Genomic DNA, 15034 nt, shown 5'->3' with positions numbered 1-15034 from the left:
CTAATACGTAATTCGAATGGTTTTATATTCTAACTTAAGTGTCAATAATTTCTCACTCTCGATGTGTAATAACTTGGTATCGTAAATACTGTTCGTAAACGTCATTATATTTTATGTTTTTGTATTTTTGCGAAATCAATTTTAATTTCCAGACAATATTAGGTTATTTATGAAGCTAAACAAGTTAACAATTGTTTATGAAATGCAAACACATAATAATTATAATAAATAAAGCCACTTTAATACTGTTCAAAAAGTTATATTTCAAATGGTTAGTTTTGTAACTATACGCATAGTTATTGTTATTTCCGTTTCTTTGTATTCTGCAGTATGGGCCCCTTTTTGGTAAAGGCCTAAAAAGGGAAAGTTTAGAAGGACTTAACTTTCCCTTTGGATCTGTTCTTAGCTTCTATCCATTTCTCCCCAGAAACGTATATCGTCAGCCCGTCGCTTTTTCGTTTTTAATATTTTTACTCAGCCGATCCACACATTTTTTATGATAGATTACCTTTTCGCCAAATTATATTTGTTGATAGTCCTCAATTTTATAAATTGTAGTGAGTATTTTGTGACGCAAGGTAAGGCAAGGTATTAGTCTAGCCTCTCTTATTTTTCCCAAACTAATATAATTTCTCCATATCCTTTCTTCTTGTTAAGGATATATCGAAACGAGGTATGAACTAAAGACTTATTATTTATGTATAAAATTACCTATATTCGCAAAATTTATGTCTTAAATAAAGTTAAACACGTCATTCATTTAAAAATAAGTTTTTAATTTACGAGTACAATTTAACCAAAAAAATAATCTTTAAAGCTTCACTTAAAGCATAAAAGCGCTTCATAATCCACACGGACATGAAAAAGTTAATTATCTCATAAAATTTTGACGCAAAACAAGCAACACGTTTCGGCTTTTGTACGACCCATAAAAACGATTTATTCGCGATAAACAGTTGCGCAGATTTCGATTTTGATTCAGCGTCCATCTCGGGATTTACATGGCTGTTTATGTTAATTCCTTGCTTACATTATTGCTCGGTAGATGCGTAAATCGAGTGCCTTTTATTTGTCACGGATTCATAAGTTTCGAACAAGAATTTTAAGTGTAAAATATATTGTTTTATTTATTTACAAAAATACATGCATATTCCTTCCTTATGAGCCAATACGGTAATGCCGAAAAAATTAACTATTTAATCAAATATATAATATTAAATACATAATATACACAATATCGCTACCGTGAACTCACTTTGCGAACATATAAAAATATCTATAAGGAATCATAAAAAAGAAAAGGCGCATGATTCACAATAACTTCAGATCAGTTCCTACGTTAGGGATACGATGTGGACAGGTAATACTTGTACAGTAGACATTTAAAGGAAGATAGAGAAGGAGCTAAGCGAATAGGGATAGGAAGTATATTACCACAGCCTTACTGCAGAGACTTCACCAAGAATGGAAGAGTCAAGAGATGTCATGATGTCTGAAGATTAGTGGTGTTTGGCAGGTTGTGCAGAACACGTTGAACAGGTTGTACAGAGCTTTACTGGGAGATGACTCTCCCTCTGTCTCATCTCTACACGATGTGTCATGTCATGGTCGCCAGTAATATGTATTAAGAATTATGCTGAAACTTGCTGATTCACAACGGACTTTTATAATTACAAAACTTATTAAAAATCTTAATCTTAATCTTTAACAAGTCTTTTAAAAATAAAATATGTTTATTATGGAACATAAGATACAGGTATCACTTATTCCACGTCATTAAATTTGAATCTGTAGGCATTCCTACTCATCGGCAAAGAAGACAGAGGGTGGAGGTCCCTTTTCCAAAAAAAGAATTTATTTTGTGCGTATGTTCTATTCTAGAAAACTTATCACTATTTTTATATACATACTTAATATTTTCATAAATATTTTGCAAGGGAAAGGTAAGTTTATTAGTTTCCTTGAATTTATTCCCTACATTTTAAATTATAGATTGCACGAATAGCCCTCTTCTGCAGGATGAAAATAGTTTCGACATCAGCAGCATGGCCCCATAATAAAAAGTCATTAGATTTTATATGGAATAAATTGCGAATAAAAGCTTATTCTTTTTATGGACTAGGCTCTATCGATTTAAAAGTAATCAACTCCATAATAACATTAGGTATACTGTCCTCAATTGAGATATTGTCCCAAGTGACGTTCGGTAAATAAAGGGTAAAATGCTCCGTGATGGAAGGATAATTAATTTTGAAACAATAAATTTCATTTGCGAGCTGAGCTGGGCTTTCATGCTGAATATTGGTTATTCGCAGTGCTTTTTGAAATACAGATAAAAGTTACAATTTAAACTCATAAAATAGAATATCAATTGTTCTTTCTTATTATATATAATTGGTATTAAATATTAGTTATTAACATAACCTTAATTAATCAATATGAGTAAGGTTCTAAGAACACAATTTACTTACATATTTGTAATAAATTAATTTATGAAGATATTAGTAAAAGTAATCTCATTGATAAAAACTAAATCTATCAATTTTGTCTCTTAATAAGATAAATCAGTGTCGACCTTTTTAGGTCTGGGCTTTAGACTACTGTATCTGTTTCATAATCATTTGTCAATCTAATAGGCAGGTATGTGATCAGCCTCCTTTGCCTGACACACGCCTTTGTCGACTTTTTGGTTCTAAGGCAAGCCGGTTTCCTCACGATATTTTCCTTCACCGTTCGAGCAAAATTTGCTCGTTAATGTTAAATGCTAATATAAATAATGCGAAAGATATTATATTAATAGTAAACAAAACCTATCATATCAGTTGTTCCTAAATTTGTGTCACATTTATTTAAGCCTAGAACTGTATTTTCTAGATACTAGTATACATTGTTTTATTAAGACATCTCAATAAATTATTAAGTTGCATGACTTCAAATTATTCCCTTTATAATGGTTAATTTTTATTTACTGGCAATATAATATCCATGACAGCTACGCTCATACCGGCCAAGAAATGTATGTGGCACTATAAGTACCTATTGCTATTTATATTTTTATGTGTTTAATATATACCGCTATGGAAACATCAACCTTGTTGAGGTGAATTGACGCGCGTCAATATAACAGTGTGTAACTTCACCACTAACTCTCTTTGACGTTGTTTGCTTTCAGTTTAATCCTATGTTTGAATAACGTGACTTGTTTTATTAAAATGTTTCGGATCGCTCATGTGGAACATGTAGGTTGTATTTTGTTTTATTTTTGTTCAAAACTAAATTAATACAAAATGTTAAATATTGTTTGACTTACTCTGGTTCTGCGTGATGATTAAAGCTAAATGAGTCGAAATGCACCACTTAATTTGACTTTTATTATTATAGCGTAAATATAATTTGCTATAAAAAGACAAAAGAGGTCGTAGGTTCGATCCCCGGCTGTGCACCAATCGGCTTTCTATGTGTGTCAGCTACAGAAGACTGATCACATACTTGCCTATTACAAACGATAAACAAATACAGAAATTTGAGGCCCAGACCTAAAAGGTTGTACCGCGTAATTTTAATCTATTTAAAGTTTTCAAAGATATAATACATACAGTATTAGATACTCTTAAGTTTTGTGATTTTGATCGCACATTGCGTTTTCCGTTTTGAATATACGCTCTGAAACGTTTTTGAAAAAGAACCAGTGTCAAAGAGAACCTCCCTTTGGCTCAACGAAAACTGAAACAATATTGACGCGTGTTATTTCACGTCAAAAAATAGGTTTTAGGAAGTGAAGGTATTGTACAATCACTAAAAATCTTTAAAAGTGCGATAGCAATATATCGTTTAATTTCTTTAATTATTTTGATTAATTAATATAGGTAATAATGTTGATGAAAATCAATAGAAAAGTAAAACTTCTAAATATAATGACTAAAACAATAGCTAAAATTCAAAAGTTTTTTTAATGCAGCATTAGGTCGAAGATTAAAATACTCGCTTGTTTGGTGAACGAAAACATCGATATGGCTTAGAACCAAAAATTCGATTCGCATGTGTCAGGTACAGAAGGCTGATCACTTATTATAAAAAAAAATCCCGAAACAAATACAGAAATATGAGGCAAACCCGAGGGCTGTAGCGCCACTAGGTATTAAAATGTTTTTATTAAAAATTAATCAATAATAATCGTTACACGTATATACTACATAAAGCCTTAATAAATTATACACCTTCCTCAGGAATAATAATTGAATCGATTAAAAAGAGAGGAAAACACAATACTCATCCCGTGTACTCAGCAGTCAAAGCGTCAAAAAATACAGAAAATATTAAATATTGGTCTGTTTTAAACATTTGATATTCATATTGTGAGTCAAAAAATAATCTTCGCTATTAAAATTCGTGGAAAGTTATTCTGCTGATGTTTTTTGAAGCGTGATACCTCCGAATATACATTTCGTGTTTTACTCAGAAATGTTTACTTCGCTTTTCACAGAATGCATTTGTTCTATCACTTCAATTTTATCTTCAGTATTAAATTAATAACTAGAATTTTTCTATTAAATTACAATATTTTCCGTTATATGTTTGCTCTACGTGCAAAGTCAAACTCAAAATAGCTTTATTTATATAGGTAACCAAATACAATTATGAACGTCAACAGAAAAGATGTTAAATTGATTCTAAACTTACATGTATACCAGTTCGCAAGTCAAGTTTTTACTCGCCAAGTTTTGCCTGTGCATCTCCATTTAAGTTGAATGTGAATGTTGCTCAGCATCAATATTTTAATACGGCTACGATTTTTTCTTATTAAAAACTAGCGGACCCGACAGACGTTGTCCTGTCTTAACTATGAATATTGATTTCAAATTGGTATAATTAATTAAAAAATATTTCAGAAACAGAGTGTTTATTATTCTAATGCTTTATGTTATACAACATTCTTTGTTTGTTTTTATATTATCAATATAATAACTCCGATCGAAGCATATAATAAATTTAAACGATATTCATTTTTCTTACATCCTCTTTGACGATATTTGCAGCACGCATTCTGTCAATGTTATGTCAAACGCCATAAGCTTACATCAAAAAGTTCGAATTGTATGGTGGTTAAGTATTCTTCAATTTTCTAATTTTCCGCGCAATTTTTTTCTTTTTTTCTTTTATAAGAACCTTCTCCTGACAATTACAAACACAACAAAAAAAAATCAGACAAATCGGTCAAGCCGTTTTCATGTTATGTCGTGACAACGGAAAACGGGTTTCATTTTTATATATATAGATATACTCGGGTTCTTTTGATACAAGATGCTAAATAATAAAACTTGATTTAACCCGCAACTTCCAACGTCCTCATAGTTGAAAATTTTTATGAAACTTCGTCCACAATCGTTCTTAAATTAAGCTATATAAAACGATAATAAATAATACACTTAAGAATTATAGTATCTATTGTTAACTGTACAATCATTTTTGTCTTCAAAAGACCGATAGACAGGGTCAGGGGACTACATTTTATAACATAAAAGGACTTTTTAGCCTTACGAGCTCTAACCATGACCGCACAAACGAACAGTTTGTTGATACGAAAACTTTCGAAATCCCGAAATTACAAAGTTCTAACAGCTCCACGGCACGATGTAATTAAAGTTAACTTCACTTACATTTCGTTTCGGTAAATAAATGCTTAAATCTGTCTTAGATGAAACAAGTCTATTGTACCTTTTAAATAAACAAATATATTATTTATTACAGGTTTTTATTAAGTTACTTGATATTATTATTAAATTCTTTGGCCTCTAAAACATACTACTATGCTACTGGTGTTAAACATTCAATTGTATATTATATATTAGAAGTTTTCAATTCCATCGGGGATTAAAATTAATAGCAAATATCTCATGACCTGAAGAAGCATTATATTATTCTTCATTTAAGAAAGGTAACAAAAAGCTTTTTTATTTCCTACCATGCCAAGTCACGAAAACTAGTACCCACGAAGTATATCTATTAAAACGCATATTCTGTGAATAGTGACAATCACTGTCATCGGTATACGACACGCTCCAATGGTTCGGAAACCTTAAGATTCCCGCTTAGTCTCCTGATTATTTTCGTGACATTTAACAATCGAGGGATCTTTTCAGGAAAATTACCATTTTAAACTGACAACCGATTAGATTCGACCCCTGTTTGTGCAGTCACCCGTGGTTAAATGGATCGACTTCTCTGAACGATAAGACTTAATGTTCACATTTTACCTTAAGAAAACATAGTATGTACGTCATAACCTTGATTTAATTTTATTAATACAATTTATTAGTTAAATTAGTTTTTTAATTAGTGGGTTTCTTTGTACCTATGGGATAGGTGGCGAAGGCCAAGGTTATTTGCGATACCAAGGGCAAGAACCAGTCTGTTGCACAGATCCCCGTTATCAAAGACTTTGCGCCTACTGAATGCTGTCTCCGAATATCGACAAATTTATGTTCGTAGAGTGAGTTCACAGAAGCGATATTGTATATATTATGGATTTAATATTGTATACTTTATTTTTATTTTTTTGGCAAACTCAAACTCAAAATATCTTTATTCAAGTGGGTAACCAAGTACACTTTTGAATTGTCAAGTTAAATTAATTGCAAATTTACATTTACTACCAGTTCGCAAGTCAAGGGCGTAGAGCGGGTAAGAAGAACTGGCAAGAAACTTTCCGCCACTCTTTTTAATCGCCAAGTATTGTCATACAAATTGTTTGAACTGGAACAAATCAATCCCAAGGATTAGGATCATTTAAGTATTCCTCAAATTTATAAAACGCTTTATTGATTAATTATTGCCGTTTAACGAGGGCTTTGAATTTATTTAGTGATAATTCTCTAATTTCGCTTGGGAGTTTGTCGTAAAAACGAATACAATTTCCATGTAAGGAGTGGTTTATCTTTTGGAGCCTGGTTGGTCGTACACTCAAATTAGTTCTATTTCGCGTATTATACTGGTGAAAGTCACCATTTGTTTTAAAATCGTTTATATTTTTTTGGACATACAACAAGGCTTCAAGAATATATTCACCAGATAGTGTCATAATATTTAATTCCTTAAACCTATTTCGTACCGACTCCCTCGGAGAAACACAACAAATACCGCTTCTGCAGCACAAATATGGATTGAACCTCTGCAGCAGCATAGTCTGTTAGGATAATGTATGTAAATAAATAAAAAGAACTTGTAGTAATAACGAATGGTTTAGTATATAACGTGAAAAGTAACAGAATATAATGTATAAGAAATGTAACAGATAAACAGTACAATTAAAATAATTAAATAAAAAGGAGGACAACTGGCGGCCTTATCGCTTTCGAGAGGTATTTTCCAGGCAACCACAGTGAGAATGGTTTTTTAATAAGATATGGATAGCGCAAGGAGTGCAAAACTATATAAGACACATAGTTACTTACAAATCGAATGGAACAGAGGTAATTAAAGTACCTATATGTAAATGGGAAAGGTACAATAATAAAAATTCCCCACATGAATCACGATAGTTTCCTTTAGATACGTTTTTAGTTCATTCATCCAACATAATATGTAACCTTACTAATCGATTGCAACGCAGTTTAGGTATTTCAGGCTCTATCGAGCGAACAAAGGAAGGCTGACATAACGCACAATAGAACCTTAATTGGTCATATGTAAAATGGAGCTTACGGTTCACCAGTGACTGTAAAAGCTTTGATAAAGATTGAACATGCTTTTTACTGTACATCCGATAAATCAATGTTTCGAGTTTAAAAACAAATTTTTGGTTAAAAATAATACTAAAATCTTTTTTCAGAATTTAAAAGTTTAGTTGCGTGCGCGTTTTCGTAATGAAAATATATCATGACACACCGTGTTCATAATTAACTAATTGATCTGCGTTAAAACAGCACATTAAAAATAGATTTAATTATTAATAATAATTAAGCCAGTTTATTTCCAATCTTGACAAATGAGAGGAGAATATAGAGTTTAAATTTTATATTTTTTTTCTTGTTATCATAATATCCTAACTTCCTTTACCTTTGATCGAAACGCCTTCACGGCTTCACCTTCTCAAGCTTTTTCCAAATAGAACATGGCTTTCTTTCTCCATTCGCTTCCTGCTAACTCTTCTATTTCGTCTATCTTAGGGCGCCCTCTTCTCCTTCTTCTTTGGTCTTTTCCATTCCTTTAAAGTCCACCTTTTATCTGTGCATCTTGTTATATGCCCCGCCCACTTCCAATTTTGTTTTAAGGCATAATGTAAGTCATCTATTATTTTTGTCTTATATTTTCACTTTTTACTTTATGTATTCTTCTTACTTTTAGTACGCATCTTCCATTGCTTTTAGCTCAGCCATTAATATTAATTGTGAAAATGTTTTTTGTCATATTATCAAACTTATAAAGAAAACAAAATCGTTGTCATGCTTTATAATAATATATTAGAACATAACCTTTTAACACAAATACATTGTTTAGTAAAACAGCTATCATTTTGAATGTTTTGAAAATTTACTTTTGTTGCTTTCGGAAGCACGTTTTTAGGACAAGGATCCATTCATTAGACCCTACCCTGTCCTTATTTCCTTGTGTCCTTTCAAACCCATGGTCCTTTAATCTTTACAATTGTAGCACGAACCGATGAATAAATTCTAGACGGTGACATTTTAAACGTGCATATACTTTTATAGAAACTTAAAATATCTCTAGTGCATTATTTTGTAAAACGCCTTATTCAATTCTTTCTTAATTAAATGATTTGTATTTTTATGGGACAGCGGATTTAAAGTTAAGTGCTTACCGCCGCCCATGGACACTCGCAGCACCACGAGGTTTGCAAGTGGCCCCTAAATCGTAACGCTTTAGAAGTATCTAGAATGGCAGGTGGTTACATAAAGTAGTTGTGCAGCAGCAGTATAAAATGAACTTACCGCGCGGTTGCAGACAGAAAGTTGAAATATAAATTTATAAGCCTTTAAAATTTCCACAATGGTAACGCAAAGCTAGGAGACTTGTGCATTAGGTATTCGAGTATCTATACCAATCAATAGACGAGAATCTCACTTCAGTGATTTGGATATTTTGAGAAGAAGTTATTAATGCGTTTAACTTTTTATTTCTTATCTTAGTCTATTAAAATGGGGTTTGATGCCAGTTGTTTCAATAAATGGGGCTTAGTACCGGAAATAGAAACATTATTATCCGGTCGCTCTTTAACTAATGATATTCTTAATGGTTATAATGTTTGAAAGTATGGTTAAAGTTTTCGGTTTAAGGTTTATCTTTATAAGGTTTCTAATAGGCAAGTAGGTGGTCAGACTTCTGTGCCTGACGCATGCCATTGTTTCCAGGGACTTTTTCCATCTCTTATATTTTTACTAACTAGATACATCATAATCATAATCATTCGTGTTACGCGTCTCACGAGATACTACGCAGAAATATTCCAGTCTGTAATTTTTTAAGGCACACTGGCTTCATCACAATGATTACTTTCCACATAGAGAGAAAAGAGTCCATTGGTGCTTAGCCGGGTTTCAAACCTACGACCTCAGGGATGATTACCGCAGGCACAAAACTCTAACGTAATTAACACTGCTGCTGTATTTGACACATTGTTACCAAATATTTGAACAAGACCCTGCCAAAAATATTCAGAGCTCCTTTGATAAATGTTTGTGGATCGAAACCCTTTTATATATTAAAATGAATAAATACTTCTATTTCGAGCTTATTTACTTACAACCATTTTCGACGTTATTGCTTTTTGTAGATATTTTACCTATTCTTCATATAATTTGGTTAGTAAATTTTCTACCTAAGAATTATTTTTAATAAAACGTCATCCTTTTAAAAAGAGTGTGTTGACCACGTGGTTTGAGAGTGCTCTTAATGCCAAAGGGCTCGGGAGTGCGTGCCAGCCTTAAGTCGAATTGGTTCGGAAATACTTCTGTGGGCATCTGGTTCCATATAGTGGTGGTGCGTGGCTAAAACTGCCTTAAAACGCTTAGTTGTGGCATGCTTTAGACCCTAAAAACGAATATTATTAGCTCGGCTATTAAGAAAAATAAATCATCGCGAAACACACACAGAAATCGAGGCGCAGGCCAATAAGTTTGTTACGCCACTGGTTCTTTTTTCTCAAGTTGTATGTGTAGCTTATATCAATTTCTGTTGTCTTATGCATATCGAATACTTACCTTTAAACTCATCCAGTTACTAATTTGAAAGTGAACCTGAAAACTCCTAAGACAGTCAGTCGAAACAAAAGAGTTAACATTTATTTAATCTATTATTTTGAGTGGAGTGCTCGTCACTCTTTCAGTTTATATACTTTTATGTATTTTTTCGGATTATAAATATCCGATAGAAGATTATTTCTAGTAAATATATACCTTTTTGCTAACTTCAATATTAGGTTATATAATTTTTGAACCTTAGATACCCATATTAAGATTATTGAAATTATCGTACGAAAATATTTGTGAGAATATACCATCTGTTACTTATTCAACGAAGAAAATCTTATTCGTATAAAATACATACAATACAAATACGGCGCGATACTGTTTACCAAATATTAGAAAAGCTATTCACAAAAATAGTAATAAAAGTATACGAATACTTGCCAGTATGTTTATACGATCTAATATTGGAGTTTCAGAGAACAGAGAGAATCACATTATTAGTAAAATTTAAATAAACTGCATTACTATTATTTAATGTGTAGATTTGTCTGTTCTATTTCTGCAACTAATGGACCTCGATAAATCAATGGAAAAAGTAGAAACTTAATCAATCTATAACAAAACCAAACAGAATCTCTATATCTCGAACTTCAGTAAGTTGAAAAAAATTGCCATTCCCTTCCGCTGAAATACGCGGTATCTAAAATTATTTAGACTTAACTGTAACTGTAACTCGGACAAAATGTTATTTCCCTACGAAGTTATTGATAATACATATTTATACTCTATAACTCTTATTTTAAAACGGAGACTCCGTAAGTCGTACTTAGTAAAATATAATGACATCTTGACTACTTGGAATTCCCCGAACTAATAGCAATAAAATCCAAAATGAATGTTCGGGTTCGGGGCTTCTCATCTATTGTTTTTGTCTCGTACACGTGCAATGAATCCATACATTTTTTTTTTTAAGACAATTCACACCAATTGACCTAGTCCCATGCTAAGCTGGTGAAGCTTGTGTTATGGGTACTAGGCAACGGATATACATACATATTATAGATAGATATACATATAAATACATATTTAAACACCCAAGACCTAAGAACAACACCAAATGCTCATCACATCGATGTTCGCCTCAGCCGGGGATCGAACCCGGGACCCATGTATTCACGGTCAGGGGTACTAACCACTAGACCAATGAGTGGTCGACATTCAATGCATACTATCGAAAAATACACTTAGGAATCGCGCCTCTTTAAGTCGAAATTTCAGAGTTAAAGCATCTTGAAGTTCTTGTTAAGTCGAAAACTCGTTAACTCGATTTTGTTTCATTTCTCTGAACATTCGAGTTATAGAGATTCCACTGCATATAAATTAAAATACAGTGATATATTTAGTTAGGAAAACACAGCCTTACACACAGATGTAAATGTCAATGTTCAAGGTGTTAAGGCATCATACATAAGGTAGAAGGGAGCTTGCCTTTATAGTTGGGATCGAGTTACTGCACTAATTAACTCCAAATGGGGGTATGTTTTGTTTGGTTAGCGTTAAGCTCGTAGCTATAACTCCTATTAAACAATCATGAGATCTGACTACATATACCTTGGATACTAGATTTTACTATGTAACATTATAAATCGATAGCAATAGTCTTTATTTCCAAAACTTAATTAACAGTATTTGAGATGACTAAAATGTTACCATATTCAAGATCTATGAGACTGGCTGTAGCTCTAGGCAGCAGATAAGTAGATGCTTCCAATGGGAAGCTAAACCACTTGACAGCACCACAGAACAGATTCTCTCATAGCCTTAGGGCAGATTGCAAATACGCACAGAAGAAAAAATAAATAAATACTTGTTTTAGGTATATATACAATTATAATTATTATATTTGTGTATAAATAATACTATTATATTCAATAAGTCTCATTTAACAAACTTATAATTAACAAAATTTGAATACAAATATTAATTTTAATGACAAAAGTTTTCTACGTATTTCTGTAATTATTCCAATTAATGAATTTTCTTTGATCAAATATTATTAAAACAATTGTATATTAAATATCAGATCCTTTGCTTTTATGTAGGTAGTGTCTGTATCTTATCAGCTTTCATCGATATCTATAGCTAGATAGAATTATTATACATAGCAGGAGTCTAGTTTAATATAATAATTATATACTTATAAATACAGAAATAATTAACGTGATTCTAAAACAGTATTAATTTATATCATTTTTGCATACAAAATACATCGTAACTATGTTAATAAATATGGTACGGTACGGTAATTAAGTCCACGTTTTACATACGATTAAATTAATGACATAAATATACTATGTTTATTATATATTACTTATTTTATTAAATGCTAAAGATATACCGAACTAACACGCGATAATTACAATTATATATTTTAAATTAGTGCCGTGTTGGCCTAGTGGTTCCAGCGTGCGACTCTCATCCCTGACGTCGTAGGTTCGATCCCCACCGTGCACAAATTTACACGGAAAAATACTACAAGTTTTTTTATGTGAAACTGTAAGATACATCCAATACCCTAACTTTAATTTGTCTTCTTTCTGTTTCTATTATATGGAACTGTTTCCTGATAAATAAATGAGTGAATATTGTTACAGTGCATACCTAAAGGATGACTTTGCTGTTCTACCATATTTGGAAGCAGGCTTCAACAGAGTAAGTAACATAACATTATCGTAATAATAATAATAAAACCTTTATTGATGACAAATAGGGTGAGACAAAATTCATTTATCGCTAGGGAGTACCTGTGTTTTAAGTAACTAGATATCAATTAGCCAGTGGTACACGGTATATGTTTCAAACTGTTTTTTGAGAAAAAGTTAAAACATATAACCTCTGTATACTACAATAAGTAGATAATCTAAAAAGAGTATTTTATAAATTAAGTTTTTATTACAAACTATCGCTTATGTTAAAACTTACTTTACGAGAAAATAAAATTTTTTAGTACTAAAATAACGCATATAATTATAAAAAGGCAAAAAGCTAAGCTACATTTTGCTATACCGCTACGAAAGTCGGGCGAACCCAAATCTTGTGAAGGCGGAAATGATACGCCGATTGCTACGTCTACGTAAGGGCTACGTAATGTTTAAGTAACTACAGATTGTCCTTTTTTATTTTTACCATTTTACCGGTTTTACCGGTTTAAATTCGGCATTTTCGTTTTTGTATATACAATTTAATGTCATAAATTAATTTAAGAAATTCAAATTCAAATTCAAAAATCATTTATTCACGTAGGTAACACAATGTACACTTGTGTATGTAATATGTGATACTTTTTCTATACTATAAGCCGAGCTAAATCTGATAAAAGCCATGAGGTTGTTGCAGATGGTTAAAATAAAAATAAATTGTATAAGCTAATTATATATGTGTTTATTCGATAAAAGTACAAATCTTTTTCTTTTATGTGATAGATTATTAGCGTAAAAATAAGTTGAAAAAGTCATACAGTGCGCTACGAAAACTTTTGGACTAATCGAACGAATCTTACTCATATGTATTGTACAGAACTGATGAGTAATCAAAGTTTAAATCTTTTAAAAGGAATATTTAAAGACGTTATGTCATATTACTCTTATCTCCCGTTCGAAGCTACCTAGTCGCCATTCTGTAATACAATACAAAACTAATAAGCTTTTTCTCGAGCACAAAAGATAGGAAAAATCAAAACGGCATTGAACCAGAATAAAATGACAAGGTTGACGTGTATTGTTGCTTGTTATATGATTAGCTTCTGTCTCTCTATTATTTGAAGTTTCTTGTTCGAGATAATGGCTATTGTTCAAAGCCTTAAGTAAATCCTTTGTCGTTAATTAAACTTACATTATAAAAGTAATAATGTCCTTGCATTAACTAAGATCAGATTTCATTAAGTTATTGTTGTATATAAAATAGAGCTTCTTCACATATGCGGAGTAAGGAAGATATTATTAGGATAATTAACGCATTCGCGTCGGTATGGCGGGCTGTCTGTCACACCGGAGAAGTATGGCATAACACTGCCGCCTCTTATTTTTTATGGACTATCGGAAAATACTAGAACTATTATGGAACAAATCGTTTGACACCCTAATTAATCCGACGAGTTCGACTAACGCCGATGCGATTGGGCCGCCGGTACCAGCGCTATGACCATCATTTTTCTTTTTTTCATTGCGTAATAAGACCCCTGAAGAACCGCCATACTGGTACAAATGACCCACTATTTTGTGTCACTATCTCCCGGCCTATATTGAATTAAAAATTATTAATTGTCTACTGGGGGGGACCGCAGACTTTTCTGTTTGCGTGTAGGTCGAATTTTATGTTTTTGTTCCATATTCTTAATAATCATTTATTTTTAAGATTATGGAACAAAAATATGAGTACAAATGTAAACTTCCCATATTCTGCCACACATAATTATGTCTTGCAAATTTGTCTATCATATCAGCTCGTATATTTTTCCTTCTTTTCTATAAATTGATCACCCACTTACAATTTATCAATGCTGAAATATTCTGCCCATACTTCAGACATATTGGGGAGTTCCTTTCGGCACTGAATTAAATAAGTCAATTAGTGAAGGTGTGAACTGGTAAGACAAGTTAATTTTGCATGAAGAGCCCTCTAAGTAAAGTTTAAAGTTCCTTTGTGGGTCCCTTAACTTTGTCGTTCAAATTGAGTTACAATCAAAGATGTAATACGATGCTTTCCTTGTCAATTTCCTTAGAAACTTAAACTCATAAATTTAAACAAAATTTCTAAGTGAATTACAATAT

The 15034-nt window shown here is 32.0% G+C and overlaps 1 protein-coding gene across 8 annotated transcripts in view; it reads left to right on the top strand.

Annotated features, from left to right (window-relative positions):
- Nucleotides 1-15034, top strand: part of LOC125049077 (high affinity cAMP-specific and IBMX-insensitive 3',5'-cyclic phosphodiesterase 8) — a 134844-nt gene that overhangs the window by 109860 nt on the left and 9950 nt on the right. For all 8 annotated transcript variants that reach the window (XM_047648199.1, XM_047648214.1, XM_047648206.1 and 5 more), the window contains one exon: nucleotides 12860-12917. In XM_047648199.1, the coding sequence (XP_047504155.1) occupies nucleotides 12860-12917 (58 nt within the window). The remainder of the gene's footprint in view (nucleotides 1-12859; nucleotides 12918-15034) is intronic.

Source organism: Pieris napi, chromosome 1 (assembly GCF_905475465.1).
Source record: "Pieris napi chromosome 1, ilPieNapi1.2, whole genome shotgun sequence".
NCBI lineage: Eukaryota > Metazoa > Arthropoda > Insecta > Lepidoptera > Pieridae > Pieris > Pieris napi.
This window is presented reverse-complemented; position numbering and strand designations above follow the sequence as displayed.